General features: G+C 44.1%; 1 protein-coding gene across 1 annotated transcript in view; it reads left to right on the top strand.

Moving 5' to 3' along the window:
- Nucleotides 1-5,062: 5,062 nt before the first annotated feature.
- LOC126484987 (solute carrier family 12 member 6) overlaps nt 5,063-27,389 on the top strand; it is a 201,732-nt gene continuing 179,405 nt past the window's right edge. Inside the window, exons 1-3 of the mRNA XM_050108593.1 lie at nt 5,063-5,075; nt 5,551-5,630; nt 23,213-23,464. Of these exons, the coding sequence (XP_049964550.1) occupies nt 5,063-5,075; nt 5,551-5,630; nt 23,213-23,464 (345 nt within the window). The remainder of the gene's footprint in view (nt 5,076-5,550; nt 5,631-23,212; nt 23,465-27,389) is intronic.

Genomic DNA, 27,389 nt, shown 5'->3' with positions numbered 1-27,389 from the left:
ATCTCGGACAATATCTTTCGCAAAATCTTCTTTCTGTAGATTTTCAGTATGCTGAAGATGTTTCTGCCATTGTTCGATTGTAACGTTTTCCAGGGTCTCGTGAAGTAAGCGCGCAACACGTGCTGTTTTACACATGTTGTTCTTCACTGCTACTTCTCTCTTGACTTGAGTTCAAATGAGCTCAGTCGGGTTACACTGACCATGATAAGGCGGTAAGCGTACTGCTTCGTGCCCGCTTTGATTTGCCAGTACATCTAGCTCATAAATAGGCTATTCTTTGTTTAAACGAACCATATCCAGTGTCTCAGCTCTTGTTTCAGTAAGTGTGAAGGCAATGTTCTCCGTGGTTAGCCAAGCTGCTGTGTGAGCCTTCTGTGTTTTCCTAGTTGGAGCTCGGTTCGTGACAACCGTTGCCCATGACGATAACGGAACCTTCCTCCAGCAAACAAAAAAAAAAAAAAATTATTAAACTTAGCAGTGTTCGTTTCCGAATAATAATCTTCTGGTTTGTTTGTTTTGCAACATCTGTATACTAATTTACTTTTGAAAATCAGTCTTCGCCGACCCCAAATGCACAGCGATCAGCATGGCCCCCTTTCTCAACAGGTTCCTTAAGACCCCACTTTTCCTAGAATTCTGCCAGATGTAACCCAAGTTTCATCCACTTTACGCGTTCGTTTAAAGCAGCTGCACAACGATTGGAATTCACGATATCCAGTTTTATGACGCTATACGATAAGTTGATTTGAAAAAAGCGTATGGGTCCGTATGATAGCAAAATGAATTGTCGAAACTAGTTGCTTTCAGAACAAAATAAAATATCTTTAAGTGTACGGCTGTTGGTAAAGTTTATTGGTTCAAAATGCCTCTGAGCACTATGGGACTCAACTGCTGAGGTCATTAGTCCCCTAGAACTTAGAACTAGTTAAACCTAACTAACCTAAGGACATCACAAACATCCATGCCCGAGGCAGGATTCGAACCTGCGACCGTAGCGGTCTTGCGGTTCCAGACTGCAGCGCCTTTAACCGCACGGCCACTTCGGCCGGCGGTAAAGTTTATTGATATTGAAAAGTATGTACCAGCTGATGTCCCCTGATCGTAATGGACCAACAGAGACATAAAATGTAGGTCACATGTCGCCTGAAGTACGCAGCGAATTCATCATCCGCAAAAATTTAATTCTGGAGGCCACTCTGTCCTTGTGTTCAAGCAAAAAATGTCTGCCATCATTCTGACGCTTGTGTTCAAAACCTATCTAGTTTAATATTCGTCTTCACAGATCTAGCAGATCCGGTAAAATTTATAACTTTTTTCTCAACGTTGGCAATTTTCCCTCACGACACACGCGCTGGACAGTTCTAAAACCAACGCCACAAGCTGCAGCATAAATAGTTTGCACATTAGCAAGTCTTTATCTTACAATGGTTGTTATTTCGATAACATATCATTGCATTTTTTTGGTATCATCGCTATTGATTTGTTTACCTTCCCCGAATCTTTGCCGGCCAGTGTGGCCGAGCGGTTCTAGGCGCTTCAGTCTGGAACCGCGCGACCGCTACGGTCGCAGGTTCGAATCCTGCCTCGGGCATCGCAGGTTCGAATCCTGCCTCGGGCATGGATGTGTGTGATGTCCTTAGGTTAGTTTGGTTTAAGTAGTTCTGAGTTCTAGGGGACTGATGACCTCAGATTTAAGTCCCATAGTGCTCAGAGCCATTTGAACCGTATCTTTCTTAACGAGCGTATGTGGCGTTAGCTGTTTTATTCGGTGGTTTGGTATTTAACTAATTTGTAAATGAAAATGATAATCTTATTTTATTACATTGAGTAATTACCAAATAATTTTTCTCCCGGCTAAAGAATTGGTCAAGTTGCTAATGTGTAAGTGTCGCTAAATCACAGTTCATACAACAGATTCTATACAACTATGTATTATGATGGAAACAGTTATCTTCAGCAAAATGATCATTAAAACCGCCGAATATCAGCTGCGCACAACACTGATGCATGTTACCTGAAACAATATTCTTCGCAACTCGTGCGTAATAAATTTCGGCTCCATACATCAGCTAGAAAAGTTTCTTATAAGGATCGTGCTATGAGCACTGTTTTTAAAGAACCAATCTGATTCGAATCATTTTCATGAAAATGAGTTCGGGACCACCGGTGCACATTTATTTTTACACATTTGTATTACGTTTGGCATTTATGTCTGCAGAGTTGCGTAATTTGAATTTGCCGCTGAGATAATTGTTAAGATAGCGGCAGACAGTTGGTATAGACATTCTATTGCTAGACCAAATAAGTAAGTATTTGAAATGCTTATTAAACTCTATAAACTCTACTTTGGTATTGTGCACTATTTAGACTTCATCAAGCAAACATTTGATTTGTTTCTAAGGAAAACACAGACAAAAACGCGATACAAATCGCTATCATCAATGGCTGCGCTCCTTGCAGCGGAAAGAAATAATTAACACAGATAATGCTTACTGAGAGAGGAATTAAAGTTACAAATAATTATTTACTCATATTTATAATAATAATGAACTCTATTCTCAAGTAATAATTAACAAATAATTATAATTTCTTTACAGACCTCAGTTTGATATGCGTCCGCAACCTACAAAAGCCAACCAACAAAAGGTAAAAACAAAGGAAGGCAAACGCAGATCATAAAAGGAATTTACAGTTATTATTGTCTTTGTATGATACACATCGATATGTCCAATTACACCATAGAATATTATATAAATAATTAATATTTATCATCGTTTTCACTGTTTTTTCATACGTCGAGTAGATTATGTTTATAACTGTTAGAGGCATAATTTCCTCTCGTCGCACTGTAGCCAAAAAATTATCACATGGATGTTACACGTGATTGTAGATGTCAACACCTCACCAGCATTGTATACAAGATGTTTTAAATATTTGTAGACATTGTGGATTATGGATTTGCTTTGCCGCTGGAACTCGGGTGTTTTTTTTCCAACCGCATTCCTCCTGCTGCCAAAGTGGGTATAAGAGTTGTTTGTAAACCGGTTCCACAGAGCACAGAGGAAACCTCTCCTTCTTTCTGCTCTTTCATTTTCAACTTACACAGATACTTCCATTCAGTAAATACATTGCACAAATAATATCATGAAGTACACCTTTTTTTCCCGGGTTCGATTCCCGGCGGGGTCAGGGATTTTCTCTGCCTTGTGATGGTTGGGTGTTGTGTGCTGTCCTTAGGTTAGTTAGGTTTAAGTAGTTCTAAGTTCTAGGGGACTGATGACCATAAATGTTAAGTCCCATAGTGCTCAGAGCCATTTGAACCATTTGAGTACACCTTTTTACGTAGAGACAGGTTGCCTGAGGTAATAACTCGATACAGAATGGAAAACATGAACTGCGCGAAAATCGACAGTCTCGCTACTGACGCTCTAATGCCACTCGAACTGGGCAACTAAAGACCCTCAGCGTTGCCATTTTCGAATCTTAGAGAGAGAGAGAGAGAGAGAGAGAGAGAGAGAGCATTACGCGGGATAGGCACGAGTGCGGCATCAGCGCTCTTGCAGCCAGTTTGCCCGGCCAGAGCTTTAGGTAATGTTCAACAATGGAGTCCTTGCTGCTGCTTCGCTACAGTATCTCCAAGATCAGCGAGCAGATGCTGAAGCAGATGTACAGGGTGTCCGAAAAGTCTTTCCCTGATTACATAATTTGATAACTCAGGCTAGAAGTAAGATACAAGTATGAAACTGGTGTCTAATTGTTTACAAACTATCGAAGTTTTTTTCACACATCAGTAAACTTCCACATGAGCACCCTTGGTAGCACATAGCACATCTAGGTGATATTCAGTTTCCGTCCACACATTAGCCAACATCACTGGAGGGATCGATTCAACGACAGTGGTTATCCGTTGCCGCAGGCTTTCAAGATCTGGTACACGTGTTCGGTAGACCTCGTCCTTGACATAACCCCATAAAAAGAAGTCTAATGTTATGTCACGAGAGCGTGGAGGCCAAACCGTTGGCCCATCACGACCAATCCATTGCCCAGGAAAGGTCATATCGAGATAGGCACGGACGTCTAAACCCCAATGAGGCGGTGCACCGTCTTGCTGAAACAAGACATCGGGGTGATACTGAAGCAGCCGAGGAACAGCATACAGTTGCAACATGTCCAGATACACTGCAGATGTGATGATAGCCTCAGCGAAGAAGAATGGCCCGATAATTCGATCGTGCAATAGCGCGCACCCAACATTCATCTTTGGACTGCCTCTGGTGCATTCCATGACCTCGCCAGGGGGTTGTGAACCCCAAATGCGCACATTATGGCGGTTCACTACTCCACTGACAAAAAAGGCCGCTTCGTCGGAAAAGGCAATTTACTGAGATAACCATCATCGTCCTCAATAGGTGATAGCATTTCGACCGCAAAGTCATATCGACGTCTACTGTCATTGGGCAACAAGGCCTGAACGATTTGCACTTTGTATGCTTGAAACAATAAACGTTTGTGTAAAATGTCATGGAGAGAGCTTTTTGGTATCTGTAGTTCACGTGAGGCCCTGCGCACCGATTTCTTCGGACTTCACATAAAAGACTGCCTTACAGCTTCCACCCTGTCTGCTGAGGTTCTTGGTCGACCAGACTCCGGAAGGCCAGCAACCGATCCTGTGTTCTTGAACCTCTCATACCAAGCTTTAATGCTCTTGACATCAGGTGGATTCCTTCCAAATGTTGTCTGGAAGTGTCTTTGCACTGTGGTTGGTGATCGTGTCTCATGGTGCCACAGGACACACTGTGCCTTATCCTGATTGGTTAACATGGCTTCTTGGGCACTGCACCTCATCCACTACTTACGTACTGCGAACCTAAAACAGAAAAAAAACTTTGATAGTTGTAAACAATTCGACACAAGTTTCATATTTGTATCTTACTTCTACCCTGAGTTATCAATTTATGTAATCAGTGAAAGACTTTTCGAACTCCCTGTACTATTTGACCGTATGCTTTCTGATTTCTGCCGGCTAAGGACTACTTAGTAATTTATGAGGGGCCGCCTCGTGATGACTGGGTGTTGTGTGATGTCCTTAGGTTAGTTAGGTTTAAGTAGTTCTAAGTTCTAGGGGACTGATGACCATAGATGTTAAGTCCCATAGTGCTCAGAGCCATTTGAACCATTTATGAGGGGCCAATAAAATGTGTTCTTTGTTAAACATCATACTAAAACCAATGTGTAATAGCCGCCATAAACAATAAGATGTAGATTTTGTTTCAGTTTCAATTTTTTTAGATAATTTATACATCTGAGTTTATTTAGTACAGTGAAACACACAATTTGTTAAGTGCAAAATTTTCATCAGTTTAATTCGTTTAATATTTTTAGCAGTGTTTCGTTTTTTATTAAACCTACTGATAAAATTATAAAATTTACTGAATATATTGCAGAAGTGATGTCACGGAAAAAGTGGCGGGGCTACTTGGCACTAAAGCCAGGCTTGCAGGATCCGTTCTGTACGATTCTGATTCTAAGCCGGGGTATTTCTTGTTTCAGGCGATGGCACCGACGACCAGCCATTCGTCTCGGACCGCGAGAAGATGTCCGGATACGAAACCAACCTCTACCTCTACTCCGTAAGTACTGCCGCTGCCTGTGCACTGAGTAACGCCGATATCTCGTCGTGTAGTCCTTCTAGCACCTGTTCATGATGTTCTTAATATGCCCACCTGATTTTTAACTTCAAACCGCAGTACCACGTTTGACCTCTATGGATTTCTGTGCCCCAGAGGCACTCTAAGAAACTTCTGTCTCAGTTTTTTGTCAGTATTACACTGAAGCGCCAAAGAAACTGGTACAGACATGCCTATTGCAATACAGAGATTTGTAAACAGGCAGAAAACGACGATGTGGTCGGCGACGCCTATATAAGACAACAAGTGTCTGGCGCAGTTGTTGGATCGGTTACTGCTGCTACAATGGCAGGTTATCAAGATTTAAGTGAGTCTGAACGTGGTGTCATAGTCGGCGCACGAGCGATGGGACACAGCATCTCCGAGATAGCGACGAAGTGGGGATTTTCCCGTACGACCATTTCACGAATATACCGTGAATACCACGAATCAGGTAATACATCAAACCCCCGAAATCGCTGCGGCCGGGAAAAGATCCTGCAGGAAAAGGTCCCACGACGACTGAAGAGGATCGTTCAAGGTGACAGAAGTGCAATCCTTCCGCAAATGCTGCAGCTTTCAATGCTGGGCCATCAATAAGTGTCAGCGTGCGAACCATTCAACGAAACATCATCGATACAGGCTTTCAGAGCAAAAGGCCCACTCGCGTACCCTTGACGACTGCGCGACACAAAGTTTTATGTCTCTCCTGGGCCCGTCAACAAAGACTTTGGACTGTTGATGACTGGAAACATGTCACCTGATAGAACAGGTCTCGTTTAAAATTGTATCGAGTGGATGGACGTTTACGGGTATGGAGACAACCTCATAAATCCATGGACCCTGCATGTCAGCAGGGGACTGTTCAAGCTGATGGAGGCTCTTGAATGGTGTGGGGCGAGTGCAGTTGGAGTGGATTGGACTCCTGATACGTCTTGATACGACTCTGATGGGTGACACGTACGTAAGTATCCTGCTTGATCATCTGCATCCATTCATGTCCATTGTGCATTCCGACGGACTTGGGCAATTCAAGCAGGACAATGCGACACCCCACACATCCAGAATTGCTACAGAGTGACTCCAGGAACACTCTTCTGAGTTTAAACACTTACGCTGGCCACCGAACTCTCCAGAACATTGACAAACTGCCTATTGGCTTCTGTCTCGGGTTCTTCGGCCGACGTTCATCTAATGATTTTTCTGACGTTTCGCCAGCTTCACCCTCCATTGCCGGTGGTGAACTGGAGCCGAGCTCGCGGCCGCAGACTATATGTACCTGGCGCGCCAACGTCCGAGGGCTTCTCCGCGGTCATTTCCGGTGCGGTTCTCCTCTTGTTACCTGCGACGGTCGTTCGCTGCAGTACTGGAAGCCAGGATCCGTTTACCTTAAAGGCTTTCCTCTTTCTTGTTGAAACTGTTCGCGTGTTTTTGTATTTCTACAGCTTCTCTAAACAAGCGCGTGTGATAGTGCTTCTCTACAGCCAGAACTTCCGTGTCTGCGAATTTTATTACGTGGTCGGTCTCATTCAGTGCGTACTCTGCCACGGCCGATTTCTCCACCTGCCCCAACCTGCAAAGGTTGGGGAAGGTGGAGAAAGGATTCTTTCTTTCAGGAGTGCTAGTTCTGCAAGGTTCGCAGGAGAGCTTCTGTAAAGTTTGGAAGGTAGGAGACGAGATACTGGCAGAAGCTGTGAGTACCGGGCGTGAGTCGTGCTTCGGTAGCTCAGATGGTAGAGCACTTGCCCGCGAAAGGCAAAGGTCCCGAGTTAGAGTCTCGGTCGGGCACACAGTTTTAATCTGCCAGGAAGTTTAATATCTTCCTTGTTTGAAGTGTTCTGTACAGTCATTCGTATTTGCACTACAGGTGCGATTTGGCCTTGTAGATAGGAAAATTTTGTCATGCCCTGTACCTTCACGGCTTCTCCAGCTCTGTGTTGACCGTTCACTGGTATCATCTGCCTGTGAGACGGCTGTCGTTTCGTCTTTCCCCTTCGTGTACTTTTCAGTTTGAGCACAGTTTTTTTGCCGTGAAGATTGTACTATTCGACCTACAGTAAGCCCGTAGGAAGGTCGGCTTGATGTCTCGGGGATATATGATACCAGCTGCGTGATTACCATTTATCTGGCATGATTATCACCTTTTCGTGTTTATTACGATCATTTTCGTGTAATATATTACAGATGTTACTGACTGTGCCTTGTAATTAACCTAAACGGAAAGTAACAGAAAGAAAGCTGAAATGTTGAATTCGGTCTTCTGAAGTTGTTTCACTGCGGAAGATCGTAACACAGTACCTCCTTCCAACCATCGTGCGAATGCCAAAATGGCAGATGTAGAGATAACCGATCGACTAGGAATCGAATCCCGACCCTTTTTCTTTTTTTTTTCCCTCTAGTGTGATTGAACCCCAGTCCATGAGATCAGTAGACAAGTATTTTCCGACCTTTTTTTCTGGTCACTTTTCTACCTACCTTTTTTTCTTTTCATTTGTTTATGATGCCATTTGGTCATTCCGTGTCAAGTGTCCCAGTATAGAAGATGATCCCAGCTGGACCATCTTCAATTCTGATGAAATTTGTACAGGGTGTACCTGAGGGCCCTTCATGAACTTATGCGAAGTTTCAGGCTCACCTGCAACTTGGTTGAGGTGCTAGAACCATTTTCATGAAGACCACTTTTACAGAGAGCGAAAAGTCGTAAAGAAATCAAGTTTGGCATTCCACTGTTCCCAATGTAAAAGAGCTAGACTCTTGCTTCTGGGTATAGTGATACAGCTTTGTGTGCTCTATACACAAATGTTGCAAGTAGAGTTCAGAAAGTAATGCATTTGGCATAACCTCCGTTCGAAGTGGGCAACAAATCATGTCGCGAGGAATTTGCCCCATAGTTTAACGAGGCATAAGTAGTCGAGAAAGTGCGCTATGGACCTGGTCTTTTTCCAAACTATTGTCTGTCTGGGTGTTTAGTGCATCACAAATTTTGGCCTGGCTTGTGTGTTTCATTACTGTGCTACCATCCTGTAAATTTGCTAAAAAACATGAATGTATCAAGATAAATCCGTGTTCAAAGTCATGTATCTCAAAATGGACACCTGCCACATTACGTTCATTAACACCATTCAACAGAGCACATTTCATTCTATTAGAAAAATTTATTTTCATTTGGGTGTCTCTTTGGGTAAGGTGCAAAAAATTCGCCTAAACCATTGACCTTTTGGTAATTCGGAAAATCCTTGCGTTGGTCCATGGTGGCTATGCCACTACCGATCTCAAAACTGGTAACCCCATCGCCAAGGGGCCACGCCCGATACCCATGCAAGGTCATCCACGGGTGGGTTTCTGTACTGCAGGTTCCCAAGCCTGGAAGTGGGTGTCTAGCAGGTTCCCAAGCCGGAATGAGAATATCTAGCAGGTTCCTAAGTCTGAATGTGGGTATCTATTAGGTTCCCAAGCCTTTTTTGGGTCTCTCTGTGGTTCCCAAGACGTAATACAGAATTCTTTAATTGGTAACTGTTTTAAATTTTTTGCTGATGCCCAAAACTATTGGTTCCGGCAAACTACATTGCCGCCCATCATTGAAGCAGCTGGAACTGGTATGACTGCAACTATCTGTTGTTCAGGGATCCAGCATATGGGTCTTCTAGTAGGCCAATGAAATGATTGAGCAGCTCCATGAGGATGCATGAAATTAATCAAAGCATCTTTTTCTTCACATGAAACTTCACAGATATTTCCTATCCACCATTTTCCATCATAAACGCAAGCAACATTCTGGCCAGACTGTAGTTCATCAATGGCATCATGTTTAGTAGCAACTTTAGCATATTGGTTAAGAGTTGCTATAAAGGATATGTATCATTTGATACTCTGTGAATCTTAAGTCACTTTTCATCAATTGGTACAAAAGATCTGTTTGTCAATTGGGCGTTGAATGCTAGCCCTTCCTGCTAAACGCTTAACTGTGACCCCAAGTCTGTCACGTGGTTATTTCCCATGGCTTGTTCCGAAAAAATTCCATTCTGCAGTAATGCCAAAATTTATTTGATGATGGTAAAGATTTAGGAAGCTCTTAAAATTTTTATACTGTGCTGCAGAACCGTCGCTAAAATAATGAATATGCTTAATTTCTTCAAAAATGCACTTAAGGGATTTGATCAAGTACGTTAAAAACACATGCACTGCAGCTGTGTCATGTCGGAGGCAATCACTGACTATGCAGTGGCTGACACTCGAAATCCATTAATGTAATCAATTCTCTTGGTTTGAGACCTTCTTTAGTGAACTGCAAATGCTTGTTCTGATGCTTTGCAATGTAGTAGTGAGTAGAAAGGGCCAACAGTTTTGTAACTAATAGTTCAATGAATTCTTCAACTGTCATTTCTTTGGTTTCAAGCGTATCTCTATCAGTGTGAGTCCATTGTTTGAAATGAATTGTATCCTCAGGATAAATATCTGCAAAAGCGCTTTCCAAATATTCATTTAGAGCTTCTGTTCCTGGACATACTTCACAGCGATGAAGCATGCAATCCTTTGTTTCCAAATTACATACAATTTTGCTCAGTAAAATTTTGTAATCTTCTTTTATTGGGCTATGTGCCAACATTAGTTTCACATTTTGATGTATTGTGCAGAGACAAACTGAATGTGAACCAGCTGTGCCTACAGTCACACACCACTTTGGCCTTAATTCACAAAATTTGGAAAATCCAATTTCCTGTCCATTTTTATTGCGGTACGCAACAAATATTTCTTTTAAGTTGCTCAGTAATAAGTATTTCTGTTTTTTAACCTTTTCTCCATCTACACGAACAGTAATACACTCTTTTTTCCTGCTCAAATCCGACTAAACTCTTCATCATAAAAATGTTCTATGACTCTTGCCTTGACATCCTCAGAAAGCTTTTTCCCATATTTACCTTTGGGCTGTGCCAATATTCCCTGTTCAGCTTTTAACTTTCTAGCCTTCCTTACCATTCTTCCTGGAACACAAAATTCTTCCATAGTCTTTTTGATAGACCAGCTTTGGGGAACTAAGGTCAAAATTTGAATTTTCTCATTATAATTTGATATATGTGATTTTTCTTTCAATTCTTGGATCAGCTGAATGTAATCTGAACAAGCCAAGCATTGCTTGCTTGTGGATGGTCGCTCCAGTTCACTGGGCTCAAGTCCCCCAACTTCTGCAATTTTCTTAATAATTGCACCTTCAACCTGATGTATTTTGCGCTTTGCATATCCTTGTGTATCCCTTGCACCAATTCGTAGAAATTTTAATGGTGATATTCCAACAGATTTTAAGCTTGTATTCACATTGTGACCAACATCTTCATCTGACTGATATGTAACGCCCATTTGTGAATATTTCAGTGTATCAAATTCTTTTCTACAGGAAGGATACATTTTTGGCCTGATTTAATATGAGACATGGTTATCCTTTTTAGTAGGTCAGCTGTTTCTATGTTGATTGAGCGGAAGCAGCTTTTTCGTGCAGCAGTGTGGTTTTTCTTGCCAAATGGGTTGCAGCATGATCTTCGCAAAAATTCAAATCTTTTTAGGAGTAAAGCTTCATGATGGAAGAATAGTTGAATATTTTCAGTAGAGTGTAAACCACTCCGTCTAGTAATTAATTCTTGTTCTTCTAAGGAAAGTTGCTTTACAGCTTTCAGTCCTTTTAAGGCAGTGTATGTCATTAAATGGCATGGGGATCAGTATTTGCAAAACTGCATACATTAACTTGATCTTGTTCTTCCATTTTAGCAACAACTTGATATGCTTCAGACACTAAAAATCAAATTGTCGAGTCCTAAATAAAGAAAAGAAATAAAATTAATAAGCATTCAGCTTCCCAAAGATTATGTAGCAGTCTCTAGTACAGTTAAATGGTTAAATTTAGCAATGAACCTGCCACAGACAGGTTTAAAATACCGAATAAACAGCAAAATGAATATTTAAACAATGAAGACATAATCAACAAAATTCCAAATTTTAGGCGACGTTTTTGCACCTTACCCAGAGAGACACCCAAATGAAAATAGGTATTTCTAATAGAATGAAATGTGCTCTGTTGAATGGTGTTAATGAATGTAATGTGGTAGGTGTCCATTTTGAGATACATGACTGAACATGGGTATATTTTGATACATTCATGTTCTTTAGCAAATTTACAGGATGGTAGCACAGTAATGAAACACACAAGCCCCAAAATTTGTGATACACTAATCACCCAGATAGACAATAGTTTGGAGAAAGACCAGGTCCATAGCGCACTTTCTCCACTACTTATGCCTCGTTAAACTATGGGGCAAATTCCTCGCGTCATGATTTGTTGCTCACTTAGAACTTGAGATTATGCCATATGCATTGCTTTCTGAACTCTACTTGCAACATTTGTGTGTTGAGCACACCAAGTTGTACCACTATACCCAGAAGCAAGAGTCTAGCTCTTTTACATTAGAAACAGTGCAATGCCAAACTTGACGATTTCTTCACGACTTTTCGGTCTCTGTAATAGTGGTCTTCACGAAAATGGCTCTAGCACCTCAACCAAGTTACAGCTGAGCCTGAAACTTTGCATAAGTTCATGTAGGGCCCTCAGGTACATCCTGTACAAATTTCGTCAAAATCGAAGATGGTCGAGCTGGGAGCCCTAGGACACTTCACGTGGAATGACCCCATTCCTTCTATCTCTTTTTTACTGTTAGTTAAGCCAGTGCCTCGGTGCGGTGTGTAGAGCCCATGAAGTCCATACCTAAATAACGAAGGATGGTAGCGACAGGGAGCTGGTCTGGTGCCACATCCTAGATTCCACATCCGGTATGCATTATCACCGACTTGCGGACGTTAAGGACACTATCCAAAATATGTCCACACTACTGGATCCATTGGATGGCGCTACTGAGTTCTGGTGTGTAGCGGACGAACAGTACGAGGGTTGGAAGTTTAATAGTGGCAACTATTTATTTACAGCTCGTACAAAATAGATTCGTGTTTCAAAGTTTTACTGACCTTCAAAGTAGTCACCAGCATTGTGTATAACCCGTTGCAAGCGATGTGCAAGTCCTAGGATACACTTAGCAGTGCCAGTTGCGTTGACAGCTCCAGCGGCTCGGTGTATTGCCCAACGAATTTGTAGCAGTTCTGAAGCGAATGCCGTGAAGTGTTTCCTTCAGTTTAGAAATATAGTTGAACTCACGAGGGTTTAAATCAGGGGAGTGCAGTAGGTGGTATAGCACTTAGCAGCCCCATCAGTTAAAAATCAGTGACAGCTTGCACTGCACGTGAGTGAGCATTGTCCTGCAAAATGATTGTCAGGTCCTGCAGAAAGTGTCCATCACTTTAGTATCGATGCTGTTCATTTTTGGAACACAACCTACGACCAGTTGCCACTATTAAAGTTCCAACCCTCGTATATCATTGGCTTAGTCACTGCGGTAATAAGTATGATCGCACAAGGTGGGACCCAGTAGGCGACTTGTAAGTTCAGCAATGAGGGGCTCCAGTGCTAAGGCATACAGTAGCGGGGACACGGGGCATTCTTGACGCACAGAGTGGCATGTAGGAATCGGCCCAACAAGTTTCCCGTTGACCGAGACACGGAGACATTGGAAAGCAATAAACAGCGAATTACGTACACAAAGGAGGGCAGGAACACCAAATGCATCATGACCATAAGGAGGAATGGGTGTCGAACGTGACTGAAGACACTCATAAAATCAGTGGAGACCTGTACCACAGTAGCCAACAGACCACAGCTATTATGATGAGGTCAAGGCATTCTCCCAAAGCCTTCTGAAGTGTAGCCCCACAACCACGTGCAGTCTATTCCAGCGAAAGGACCTTAGGTAAGACAATGCATATGCACACCACTAAGAGACACGTGAAGATTTTATAATTCTCATTCATTAATGTAAGAGGGACATATACAGAGACATTTGTTTCTCCCAATGGCTTAGACCAGTGACAATTTCGGACAGTATTGGGAAGGAAGGGGTGAAGAGTTCCTGAAGCACCTCCATCCAGCAAGTGAGCATTAAGGTGGTGAACGCCCAGTAGAACTCCACTGGAAGACTATCTCGCCCTAGCGACTTTTTCATTGCCCCCTTGTCACTCGCATCGACCACCTCGTCCGCGGCGATCACAGACACCATTAGTGTCGACTCTGCAGTGGTCAGGCTCCGTCCAAGAGTTGGGCAGAGGTCGTCAGGAATTGGCGCTGCCATCGTATCGTCGTCGTAAAAGTGACGTTAGTGGTCATCAGAGGCGGACACAACCCCCCTCTGCATTGTGTGGTGAGTACCATCTGAGATGGTGAGTGGAAAGACTAAAAGACAACGTCGACGACGATGGTCAGATGCAGCGATGACTGTGGACGACGATTCCTCGTGTAGAAGGTCCTTTCGTTGCGAGTATTCCACAGCGCCATACAATTTATCAAGTTGAGGAGTGAAGAGATAGGCTTTAGTACACTGGTGTTCTCTAAGAACATTGGGTGACGGGAGGAATGCACTGAGCTTGTGAAGGACGATGTAGTGAAAGTTGATAGTGTCCCAACGCCACGCCACTGCTTCCTTGGCATATTGCGTGAAGACCTGTGTGATTGCAGGTTTTGCATACTTGAGCCACTAGTGCAACTTGGACATGTGCCCTGGGAGATGCTTTTCGCAAATGCCCATATAGTTGCAATACATTGTTGGCAGTGCGGATCTCCAAGAAGGGAAGTGTGTTATGCTTCCAGAACCTTTTGCTGTGCCAGACCGACTGAGGTGGTAGAGTGAGCGTTCAGATGACGCAATGGTCTGAAAACGCAAGGGACAATTTTTCTGCTTGGGAGACTACGTTTCCAAGGTGGACAGAGACGTAAAATTAGTTGAGTCTGCTCGCAGAATATTCAGTATAATAGATGTAACCAGGTGTGTCGCCATGAAACTTGTCCCAAACGTCAATGAGATGAAAGTCGTCGACCAAGGTATGCAGCATTGGACACGGTGAACAACCAGGTATCTAGTTCGTCAGGTGGAGGATGCTTTTGCTATCACCACCCTCAATGAAGCGATCATAGCAACCGGGAAACAGGGGAGCTATGTCGTCTGTGAATAACTTGGAATGCTGCCAACAATTCGTGGAACCAGTTGGGGCGTAGATATTGATGACGCGCGTGTCGAAGATGATTGCAGCCGTGCCCCTGATGGATGTGAGGAGTTTTGTGTCCATGATAGAGATCCATTCACATATGTAAAAGGCCACTCCATATCCTGACTGACTGTCTACAGAAGTTTATGTGGCATACCCATAAACTGATGGTAGCATGGTGACAAGAACACCCTGACGAAGGGCGACATTGACATCAGATGCCCAAAGTATATCATGGAGGAGCTGCAGCTTTGGTACGGTGCCAGTAATATTGATGTTCAGTGTGGCGAACTGGTAAGACTGTGCTAGCAGTGATGGACGCATGTCTACCCTCTCCAGGGGTGGTGTGGAATGGGGACTGCAAGGAGGGCCCGTTCTGCTGGTCACTGTATGGCTATCCTGTATTAATGAACAACCTCTTTGGGGGGGGGGGGGGGGTTGATAGTTTTGTGGAGGAGTCCTTCGTCCTCACCGCACACCCCTGTGCTGAGGGTCATCTTGTTGAGAGTGATCATGAGGCATCAACAAGGAGGAATGTGTCTCAACTTGTGCATTGGTCGATACTGTGCTTGTGTCAGTCATCACTAGTGCCATCCACTTACATTTGTGTGAGACCGTTGGCTGGTTGGACTGTTTCTCCATCATCATGGGTAAGAGTTTCGTGAAGACCTGTGGGCGCGCGACGACGAAGTTTCCGCCATTGCGGCGAGCGTTCTTCACACACCGGACGGCGGCAAGGAGGAGTGTCGATGTGGTTCGAAGGCTTCGATTGGTACTATGAAGAAATCAAGCATGGGGAGAGACGTCTGTGGCGGAGTCCGGGTGGCGGCCGTGTCGTCAGGTGGAGCGACTGCATCATCCGAAGGGTGGTAGGATGGGGGGACATGCCGATCGGAGAGAAGGCCCGACAGGCTGGGCGGCGCTGTAAGCATGGCGAGGGCCACAGTGTAAGTTACTGGTACGGTCAGAGTGGGTGGCACGGACGCTTCTGACAATGTGAGCTGCACGCTTCTGACAATGTGAGCTGCACGACACCTCGTTGGACGCATTCAGATTCCAAGTGGCCCTCCTTCCTGCAACCAGAACAGTTGCTGGGCTGACTGTCATTACATTATGATGTCACAGCAACCCCCCGATACAAAGGTAGGAGAGCACGCGACTCTGCAGACCGATACGAATCTACCTGACGCCTTTTAAGACGTGATAGGTTCGGAACTGTACCCACCGTTCGGCGACGTGTTCCAGGACATTGCTGTATGGCTGGAGCGCCACAGTGATGGCGTCCGCAGGTAGTTGGAATGTCAACTCGAACGTTTGTATCGTTTGTGTGCCAAAACCAGCTTGAATGATGATAACTGGCCCTGCGTTGCTGTCAGAATGACAGAAACTAAGGGCCCGTTACCATCATTTAAGCTGGTCCACGTTTGGCCTCCTGTAGCACCCTGTGACACTACTAAATAGGGACAGGTGCCTTCCGATTAGATCAGGTGGTGGTATTTTAACATCGTCCCGTTCAGTGTCAAGCAGTAGCAGCTGATCAGAGGAGGCAAGGGAGGCCTTTGTTAGTAGTAGTAATAGTAGTAGTAGTAATTGTTTTTACTGTGAACCTTTATGCACTTTTGTCATTGAGAGCGAAAGATAGTAGCTTGTGTTATTTCTCTTAAACCGCCAGCACTAGGGAGCAAATAGTCGTTAGGAAAGCTAGGTATGTGTCCAATAGGGGAAGGAAAGGGGTTGCCCTGTGTGTTTGCTGACCTCCCCAAAATTCATGTCCATGATCCGTCACTGGTGTCAAGCGCCTTGGGACGGTCAAAGTTTGAACAAAAGGTGAAACACAAATTCGTTTTGCGATTGCTGTGCGCCATGCTGACCTATAAGGAAGTCGGTGCTTGAAGCGGACGAAGTAAACACAACATGCGACACGTGCGTCCACAGTTCGTGGTCTAGTGGCTGGCATTGTTGCCTCTGGATCACAGGGTCCATTCCAGGCCGGGTTGGGGATTTTCTCTTCCCGGGGACTGGGTGTTTGTGGTGTCCTCATCATTTTATCATCATTCGTGAACATGGCGAGATTGGACTGAGCAAAGATTGGTACTTTGTACGTGCGCTGATAACCGTGCAGTCGAGCGCTCCACAAAACAAACATCATTATCATCATCGACACGTGCCTCGCTAGCAGAGCGCTGGCGCCTGTCGCTCCGTAGCACGGCCGGCGGCAGACTGGCCACTCAACTCCGGAGGCGCACAGGACACAAATGACAGGGAAGAAGAAGACGCTGTTTAACACCATGGGCTACATGAAACTTTGTCTGGTATCACGTACAGTCAGTCTCAAAAAAAGACTGGTTTAATTATGAGAATGATATTCGCCAATTATCGGAAACGCTAGAGAATGAGAATCATTATTTAAGCGAATACATCGACGAAGAAGCACTGTTTGAAATCCTCAGATCTACTAGAGACGTACCTGGCCACCAAGAGACATCGTCTAGCTTAAGGGATTATAAATCGCGAAACACTGAAAATCTGGTTTAAAAAAGAAAGGAAAAAAAAAGGCTCTGAGCACTATGGGAGTCAACTTCTGAGGTCATCAGTCCCCTAGAACTTAGAGCTACTTAAACCTAACTAACCTAAGGACATCACTCACACGCATCCATTCCCAAGGCAAGATTCGAACCTGCGACCGTAGCGGTCGCGCGGTTCCAGACTGTAGCGCCCAGAACCGCTCGGCCACCCCGGCCGGCTGAAAATCTGGTAAGCCGGCCGAAGTGGCCGTGCGGTTAAAGGCGCTGCAGTCTGAAACCGCGAGACCGCTACGGTCGCAGGTTCGAATCCTGCCTCGGGCATGGATGTTTGTGATGTCCTTAGGTTAGTTAGGTTTAACTAGTTCTAAGTTCTAGGGGACTAATGACCTCAGCAGTTGAGTCCCATAGTGCTCAGAGCCATTTGAACCATTTAAAATCTGGTAAACCACCATTTAAATAAATAAGAGAGTGGAAAATCATCCACTACGCCTAACTAGCCTCTCGTTCTAATAACCGTCAACCCCAAGTGGTCAGTGCGCCAGGAAAAAGTACACGGGCGGTCTAGCTTCTAGTCCCCAGCAAGACTGTGTCCTGTTTTTTCTCGTGGCACGTATCTCCCCTACACACGCGTCCTGCCAAAACTCATCAGTCACTGCCGCAATATAAAGCTGTTTGGCGTCTCTGTGCAGCTGTTTTGTCTCTTCACAGTGCCAGAGATATGCATGCATGTCCGATGGATCGGGCACTGCGGCAACTACAGGAGTCATTAAATACATGGAATGTATTCGCAGTTGCGATTGTGGACTACCGTATAGTGGAGTGACATTGAAAATTTGTGGAGGACGAGGATTCAAACCCGGATTTCACGCTTATCGCGAGCGGTCGCCTTACGTTTGGCTATCCGAGCTCGACTCACGTCCAGAGCCAAACTTCCGTATGTCGGCAACCATGTGTCTCCATCCTGTACTCGTACATCCATTATGTACATTCCCATACAGGGGAGACATTTTACTTGAAAGTCGTTTGCCCAGTATCGGCGGATAAATACGATAAGTAGAGTTCATGTGACGACTACAGCCGTCATCAAAGAATTGAAATGCATTCGCAGTTGCGAATATGGACACCATCAGCTGTACAATGAAATGACGACAATGAAAACTTTGTACCGGACTGGGACGCGAAACCGGATTTCCCACTAACCGCAAGGGGTTACCTAACTGCTTTGGCCATCAGTGCACAATTCACGGCCAGACCCAAACTTTAATATGTCGTCGTTCCTGCGTAACAGCCTGTACTCTTACGTACATGGTGTAAGTCCCGTACAGGGGAGGACATTTTAATTGAAAGTCGCTGCTTATTATCTGCGAATAACAACACAGCCACTGCAATGTCGTGTTGTCTATAGCGGTGCGGAATTGGAACATCTTCAGGCTTAAACTTCAGTCTCGGCGGAAGACAGAATTTAATTTTTCAAACCTTTTCATAATCCAAATATGTAAAATGTATCGAGCACACGCTTGCATGTGCAACTGAAAACGAAACGGCACATTTACGACCATTTATCCATTTCTATTTCGTCTGATTGTCCTTAAGTATTATGTGAAACACATTTCGTAGCTATATCCGTTGCCTGAAGTGGTTAGAACAACGCGCGATCGCAGAGCGAACCATTATTTTTCACTGTCACCTTTTTTTAAAACGTACTCTCAAAACTCCTCAGTAAACTGGCAACTGTAGTGTAACTATTAACTCACTCGCCAGTCATCGATAAGAACACAGGCGTCAATAGCCATGTATTCACTCAAGAAACGCAATGAAATCGCAGTGGATTACGGCAACGACGGGCGTCAGAGCTGTGACTCGGTTAACTCTGAACGTCGGCATCACAGCTTGCTAGTGCTCACACACCCAATGTATTCTGGTAATCACGCCATAGACTCTCCCTTCAACAGAAATCGTATGTTTTCCCCCTCCTGGCCTCAAAAAATTAATCCAACACTGTGGCGTTGTATCACTGGACACTTTGGAAGATGTCATGGGTTACACATGCAACAGGAGGGCTCAATACGGTCGAAAGGCACACGACACGACTTCAGGCAAACACGAACCGCAGGGAGCGGGAAGCGTAGGGGAAAGGTATAGCCTTACTTCCCTTGTACAGTGGGGTAGGGGTAGCGATGGAACGACATAAAAATAAGTAACCGGCAAAGCCGAGCGATCAGCTAACAACTGAAACGTTGAGATAATAAACGGGGCTTGTCATTTTTGGGGTATGAGTTATTACTGTAGTTCTTTTCACACGATTCTGCATCTGTTGATTCTAAAATGGGACTGCGGTGTCACAGCCAGACACCGCACTTGCTAGGTGGTAGCCTTTAAATCGGCCGCGGTCCGTTAGTATACGTCGGACCCGCGTGTCGCCACTGTCAGTGATTGCAGACCGAGCGCCGCCACACGGCAGGTCTAGAGAGACGTCCTAGCACTCGCCCCAGTTGTACAGCCGACTTTGCTAGCGATGCTACACTGACAAATACGCTCTCATTTGCCGAGACGATAGTTAGCATAGCCTTCAGCTACGTCATTTGCTACGACCTAGCAAGGCGCCATTACCAGTTTAAAATGGTTCAAATGGCTCTGAGCACTATGAGACTCAACTGCTGTGGTCATCAGTCCCCTAGAACTTAGAAGTACTTAAACCTAACTAACCTAAGGACATCACACACATCCATGCCCGAGGCAGGATTCGAACCTGCGACCGAAGCAGTCGCGCGGTTCCGGACTGCGCGCCTAGAACCGCGAGACCACCGCGGCCGGCATTACCAGTTTATATTGAGATTGTAATAATGTCTAAACAAGAGCGATGTTCTCCAATTGTGGATTAAAGTTAAGTATTCCAAGAACTACGTTCTTTTCTTTATAGGATAATTACTTTACCTTGTTCCAGACCTCACGCCAATCTGCGTGAGCTTAAACGCGTGCCTTTCGGCTACCTCCGAGTGGCTTGGCTGTCTTGCCAAGTCACTACAGGGACTAATTGAGTGACTTTTTCCCTATGTACACTAGTGTTGAAATTTCGTTTCGTGCAGAAAGAGGAGTTGTCACAGAGACATGTCCCTATACCTCACGAAAGAACTTCTGGCTGCAGTAAACAGTTATGAAATTTCAGAATGTCTTCGGTGATGACAATTTACATGAATTTAGAAGGAACAAACGACGCCCTGAATTGTGAACGAGAAATGTGATAAAAGAAGGTTGTGGATTGGGAGCGTACCAACTGGAAACGAAACATTGTTCCTAAAAGGGGAACAGGTGCTGATTGCAGGTAAAGTCATGAAATGCTCATTGTTTGTATCCTCTGTACACAATACACTGACGGAAAGAAATCGCAACACCAAAACATAATTAATGTAGAGTAGTTTAATTTCTTGAATACTTTTAACTAGGTGACATATTTAAGTGATTAACATTGCAAAATCACATGTTAATGGTTGCGCGAGGTAAGGCGTTGCAAATGTAAAATGTCGTTACGTCAATAACGGTGCAACCGCCAGAATTTCGAATGCTGAGTCTGCAAGTGATGATCGAGAGGATAACTGCGCTTAAAAGAAGTGTACGGATACCAGTGACTGTATGCTGGCCCCAGTTTTGATTGTACAAGAGGTGACATCCTTCCTACAAGGAGGGCTGAAGTCGTAGTGTAACGCTGAAACTGCTAGCAAAAATAAAATAAAACTGGAAATTTAGATGGCTGTAGATTGTGTGATTTGACATTTAAAATCTCCCATGCTGTAAATCAAGGTACTATAAAGGATATTGACTGACATTATATTGCCTATTTAGGTATGTAATGTTAAATTATGAATATTTATACAAGTAATAGGAATGTGTACAAACGTGTTGAAATGATAAAAAAGAATATTTTGTTTGAAAATACAGTTACGTGGTATTTATGGCATTGAAACAGAGGATGACACGCGTAAAGCAGAAATACTAAGCACCTTTTTCCAAAGCTGTTTCACAGAGGAAGACCGCACTGCAGTTCCTTCACTAAATCCTTGCACAAACGAAAAAATGGCTGACATCGAAATAAGTGTTCAAGGAGTAGAAAAGCAACTGAAATCACTCAACAGAGGAAAGTCCACAGGACCTGACGGGATACCAGTTCGATTCTACACAGAGTACGCGAAAGAACTTGCCCCCTTGTAACAGCCGCGTACCGCAAGTCTCTAGAGGAACGGAGGGTTCCAAATGATTGGAAAAGAGCACAGGTAGTCCCAGTCTTCAAGAAGGGTCGTCGAGCAGATGCGAAAAACTATAGACCTATATCTCTGACATCGATCTGTTGTAGAATTTTAGAACATGTTTTTTTTTTCTCGCGTATCATGTCATTTTTGGAAACCCAGAATCTACTCTGTGGGAATCAACATGGATTCCGGAAACAGCGATCGTGTGAAACCCAACTCGCTTTATTTGTTCATGAGACCCAGAAAATATTAGATACAGGCTCACAGGTAGATGCCATTTTCCTTGACTTCCGGAAGGCGTTCAATACAGTTCCGCACTGTCGCCTGATAAACAAAGTAAGAGCCTACGGAATATCAGACCAGCTGTGTGGCTGGATTGAAGAGTTTTTAGCAAACAGAACACAGCATGTTGTTCTCAATGGAGAGACGTCTACAGACGTTAAAGTAACCTGTGGCGTGCCACAGGGGAGTGTTATGGGACCATTGCTTTTCACAATATATATAAATGACCTAGTAGATAGTGTCGGAAGTTCCATGCGGCTTTTCGCGGATGATGCTGTAGTATACAGAGAAGTTGCAGCATTAGAAAATTGCAGCGAAATGCAGAAAGATCTGCAGCGGATAGGCACTTGGTGCAGGGAGTGGCAACTGACCCTTAACATAGGCAAATGTAATGTATTGCGAATACATTGTATGATTATATGGTAGCGGAACAAACACTGGTAGCAGTTACTTCTGTAAAATATCTGGGAGTATGCGTGCGGAACGATCTGAAGTGGAATGATCATATAAAATTAATTGTTGGTAAGGCGGGTGCCAGGTTGAGATTCATTAGGAGAGTCCTTAGAAAATGTAGTCCATCAACAAAGGAGATGGCTTACAAAACACTCGTTCGACCTATACTTGAGTATTGCTCATCAGTGTGGGATCCGTACCAGGTCGGGTTGACAGAGGAGATACAGAAGATTCAAAGAAGAGCAGCTCGTTTCGTCACAGGGTTATTTGGTAAACGTGATAGCATTACGGAGAATTTTAGCAAATTCAAGTGGCAGACTCTGCAAGAGGCGCTCTGCATCGCGGTGTAGCTAGCTGTCCAGGTTTCGAGAGGGTGCCTTTCTGGATGAGGTATCGAATATATTGCTTCCCCCTACTTACACCTCCCGAGGAGATCACGAATGTAAAATTAGAGAGATTCGAGCGCGCACGGAGGCTTTCCGGCAGTCGTTCTTCCCGCGAACCATACGCGACTGGAACAGGAAAGGGAGGTAATGACAGTGGCACGTTTAGTGCCCTCAGCCACACACCGTTGGGTGGCTTGCGGAGTATAAACGTAGATGTAGTAGTTGTAGACCGTTATTTAAATCAAAAAGGGGATATGTTAGTCATTTTCCATTACCATTTTTTGTTCTTTGCATTTATTCTGTGATTACGGATTTTGGTGTGAGATTGTGTTCTTCCTGATGGGCATGTGGGGTAACTTTAAGGACTGGGAGTAATGCTATTCATCACTGTACAGTTTTTTTTCTTTCTTTTCTTCAATATATCTCAAAACTACTGTTGAGTCACCTTTCCGCTGGTTCATCTCAACACCTGAGTAATGACAGAATGGTGTTGAAAACTGTACCGTTGCGCCCTCTGCCGGCAGGAGGAGATGGAGGACCGGCCGCGGGTGTCGACGCTCATCTCCTCGCTCGCCAACTACAGCAACACCATCCCCGCCGCCACCGACCCTGACGCCAAGCCTGCGCCGTCCGCGCGCATGGGCACCCTCATAGGCGTCTACCTGCCCTGCATACAGAACATATTCGGCGTCATCCTCTTCATCCGTCTCACCTGGGTCGTCGGCACCGCCGGCGCCTTTATGGGGTTCCTCATCGTGCTCACCTGCTGCTGCGTCGTAAGTACCCGCCATTATACTTCCGGCCGCTTCAGATGAAGCATCGAAGCCATATGTTGTTGTTGTTGTTGTTGTGGTCATCAGTCCTGAGACTGGTTTGATGCAGCCCTCTGTGGTGTCACCGCCAGACACCACACTTGCTAGGTGGTAGCTTAAATCGGCCGCGGTCCATTTAGTACATGTCGGACCCGCGTGTCGCCACTGTGTAATCGCAGACCTAGCGCCACCACCAAGGCAGGTCTCGTGATACGAGAGAGCACTCGCCCCAGTTGTACGAGAACCTAGCTACCGACCAGATGTACGAAGCCTTTTCTCTCTCATTAGCCGAGAGACAGAATAGCCATCAGCTAAGTTAATGGCTACGAACTAGCAAGGCGCCATTTGTATCAGTGCCTATAGCTTACGAGTATTCAAGAGAGATGTATTCCAAGGACTAATTAAAAGATAAGTAATAAGCATCTACATACTTTTCTTCTTATTCATTTATAAGTTCTCATGTTCCAGACTTCACGCCCGTCTGCGTTAGTCTAGCGTGCATTTTCAGCCATCTCAACTTCACGGTGTCGGCCCAGCTACCGACACAACACCCTCCATGCTACTCTATCCTGTGCGAGCTTCATCATCTCCCAGTACCTGTTGCAGCCTATATCCTTCTGAATCTGCTTAGTGTATTCATCTCTTGGTCTCCCTCTACTACGGTTTTTACCCTCCACGCTGCTCTCCAGTACTAAATTGGTGATCCCTTGATGCCTCAGAACATGTCCTACCAACCAATCCCTTCTTCTGGTCAAGTTGTGCCACAATCTCCTCCCCAATTCTATTCAATACCTCCTCATTAGTTATGTGATCTACCCATCTAATCTTCAGCATTCTTCTGTAGCACCACATTTCGAAAGCTTCTATTCTCTTCTTGTCTAAACTATTTATCGTCCATGTTTCACTTCCATACATGGCTACACTCCATACAAATACTTTCAGATACCACTTCCTGACGCTTAACTCCTTTACTACTTTGTCTCATTTCCTAATCTAATTCCCTCTGCATCACCTGACTTAATTCGACTACACTCCATTATTCTCGTTTTGCTTTTGTTGATGTTCATCTTATATCCTCCTTTCAAGACACTGCCCATTCCGTTCAACTGCTCTTCCAAGTACTTTGCTGTATCTGACAGAATTATTATGTCATCGGCGAACCTCAAAGTTTTTATTTCTTCTCCATGGATTACCTACTTCGAACTTTTCTTTTGTTTCCTTTAATGCTTGCTCAATATACAAATTGAATATAATCGGGGAGAGGCTACAACCCTGTCTCACTCCCTTCCCAACCACTGCTTCCCTTTCACGTCCCTCGACTCTTATAACTGCCATCTGGTTTCTGTACAAATTGTAAATAGCCTTTCGCACCCTGTATTTTACCCCTGCCACCTTCATAATTTGAAAGAGAGTATTCCAGTCAACATTGTCAAAAGCTTTCTCTAAGTCTACAAATGCTAGAAACGTAGATTTGCCTTTCCTTAATCTTTCTTCTAAGGTAAGTCGTAGGGTCAGTATTGCCTCACGTGTTCCAACATTTCTAAGGAATCGAAACTGATCTTCCCCGAGGTCGGCTTCTACCAGTTTTTCCATTTGTCTGTAAAGAATTCGTGTTAGTATTTTGCAGCTGTGACTTTATCAAACTGATAGTTCGGTAATTTTCACATCTGTCAACACCTGCTTTCTTTGGGATTGGAATTATTATGTTATTCTTGAAGTCTGAGGGAATTTCGCATGTCTCATACATCTTGCTCACCATATGGTAGAGTTTTGTCAGGACTGGCTCTCCGAAGGCTGTCGGTTGTTCTAATGGAATGTTGTCTACTCCCGGGGCCGAAGCCATATAGCCAAGTTGTAATATTAGTTCCCCCATGTTTGGGGATCGTTGCTGCCCCGCAACTATGTACTGAATCGATGAATAACAGTTCCGGTTGCTAAGAGATTCGTTATTTTACTCTGCTACTAACTCGGCTTTTATATTGAAACAAATTTTTTGTGGAGCCTGAATCTTGGCATACAATAGGTAACGTGCAGTACAGGGTCAAAATTTAAACAGTGCGCACTTCCTCCAGCCAAGACAAATTCAGCAAATCGTTTGGTTCTTTTACATTGGATGGGATCTTGGGCGGACCTTAGGCGCCTTATAAAAGCACCATTTGTTCATGGGTAAGAAAAGTCGAAAGAAGGCCCCAGGAGTAGACAACATTCCATTAGAACTACTGACGGCCTTGGGAGAGCCAGTCCTGACAAAACTCTACCATCTGGTGAGCAAGATGAATGAGACAGGCGAAATTCCCTCAGACTTCAAGAAGAATATAATAATTCCAATCCCAAAGAATGCAGGTGTTGACAGATGTGAAAATTACCGCACTATCAGTTTTATAAGTCACAGCTGCAAAATATTAACATCAATTCTTTACAGACGAATGGAAAAACTGGTAGAAGCTGACCTCGGGGAAGATCAGTTTGGATTCCGTAGAAATATTGGAACACGAGAGGCAATACTGACCTGACGACTTATCTTAGAACAAAGATTAAGAAAAGGCAAACCTACGTTTCTAGAATTTGTAGACTTAGAGAAAGCGTTTGACAATGTTGACTGGAATACTCTGTTTCAAATTCTAAAGGTGGCAGAGGTGAAATACAGGGAGTGAAAGGCTATTTACAATTTGTACAGAAACCAGATGGCAGTTATAAGAGTCAGGGGACATGAAAGGGAAGCAGTGGTTGGGAAGGGAGTGAGACAGGGTTGTAGCCTGTCCCCGATGTTATTCAATCTGTATATTGAGCAAGCAGTAAAGGAAACAAAAGAAAAGTTCGGAATAGGTATTAAAATCCATGGAGAAGAAATAAAAACTTTGAGGTTCGCCGATGACATTGTAATTCTGTCAGAGACAGCAAAGGACCTGGAAGAGCAGTTGAACGGAATGGACAGTGTCTTGAAAGGAGGATATAAGATGAAACTCAACAAAAGCAAAACAAGGATAATGGAATGTAGCCGAATTAAGTCGGGTGATGCTGAGGGAATTAGGCTAGGAAATGAGACACTTAAAGTAGTAAAGGAGTTTTGCTATTCGGGGAGCAAAATAACTGATGATGGTCGAAGTAGAGAGTATATAAAATGTAGACTGGCAACGGCAAGGAAAGCGTTTCTGAAGAAGAGAAATTTGTTAACATCGAATATAGATTTAAGTGTCAGGAAGTCGTTTCTGAAAGTATTTCTATGGAGTGTAGCCATGTATGGAAGTGAAACATGGACGATAAATAGTTTGGACAAGAAGAGAATAGAAGCTTTCGAAATGTGGTGCTACAGAAGAATGCTGAAGGTTAGATGGGTAGATCACATAACTAATGAGGAGGTATTGAATAGAATTGGGGAGAAGAGGAGTTTGTGGCACAACTTGACCAGAAGAAGGGAGCGGTTGGTAGGACATGTTTTCGGGCATCAAGGGATCACAAATTTAGCATTGGAGATCAGTGTGGAGGGTAAAAATCGTAGAGGGAGACCAAGAGATGAATGCACGAAGCAGATTCAGAAGGATGTAGGTTGCAGTAGATACTGGGAGATGAAGAAGCTTGCACAGGATATGGTAGCGTGGAGAGCTGCATCAAACCAGTCTCAGGACTGAAGACCACAACAACAACAACAAGAAAAGTATCTGTTGTTGTGTTGACCACTTTGTTGTTGCGATGGCCACTTCTGTAATTTTTCTGTTCATGGCAGCATGTCGAAACTTTTACCGTAAGTTTTTAAGATTATATTCTCTGGACACTCAGAAACTTTTTTCGATATCATTATCTGTTACCGATATCCAGGGGTTTAAAATTACCGTACTTGTGCAGAAAACAGCAAAAACGGGTTTGTAACCGTTTTGCGCCATGGTTCGCA

Source organism: Schistocerca serialis, chromosome 6, assembly GCF_023864345.2.
Source record: "Schistocerca serialis cubense isolate TAMUIC-IGC-003099 chromosome 6, iqSchSeri2.2, whole genome shotgun sequence".
NCBI classification, from domain to species: Eukaryota; Metazoa; Arthropoda; class Insecta; order Orthoptera; family Acrididae; genus Schistocerca; species Schistocerca serialis.
The sequence above is the reverse complement of the archived record's forward strand: the minus strand, read 5'-3'. Positions and strand labels throughout refer to the sequence as shown.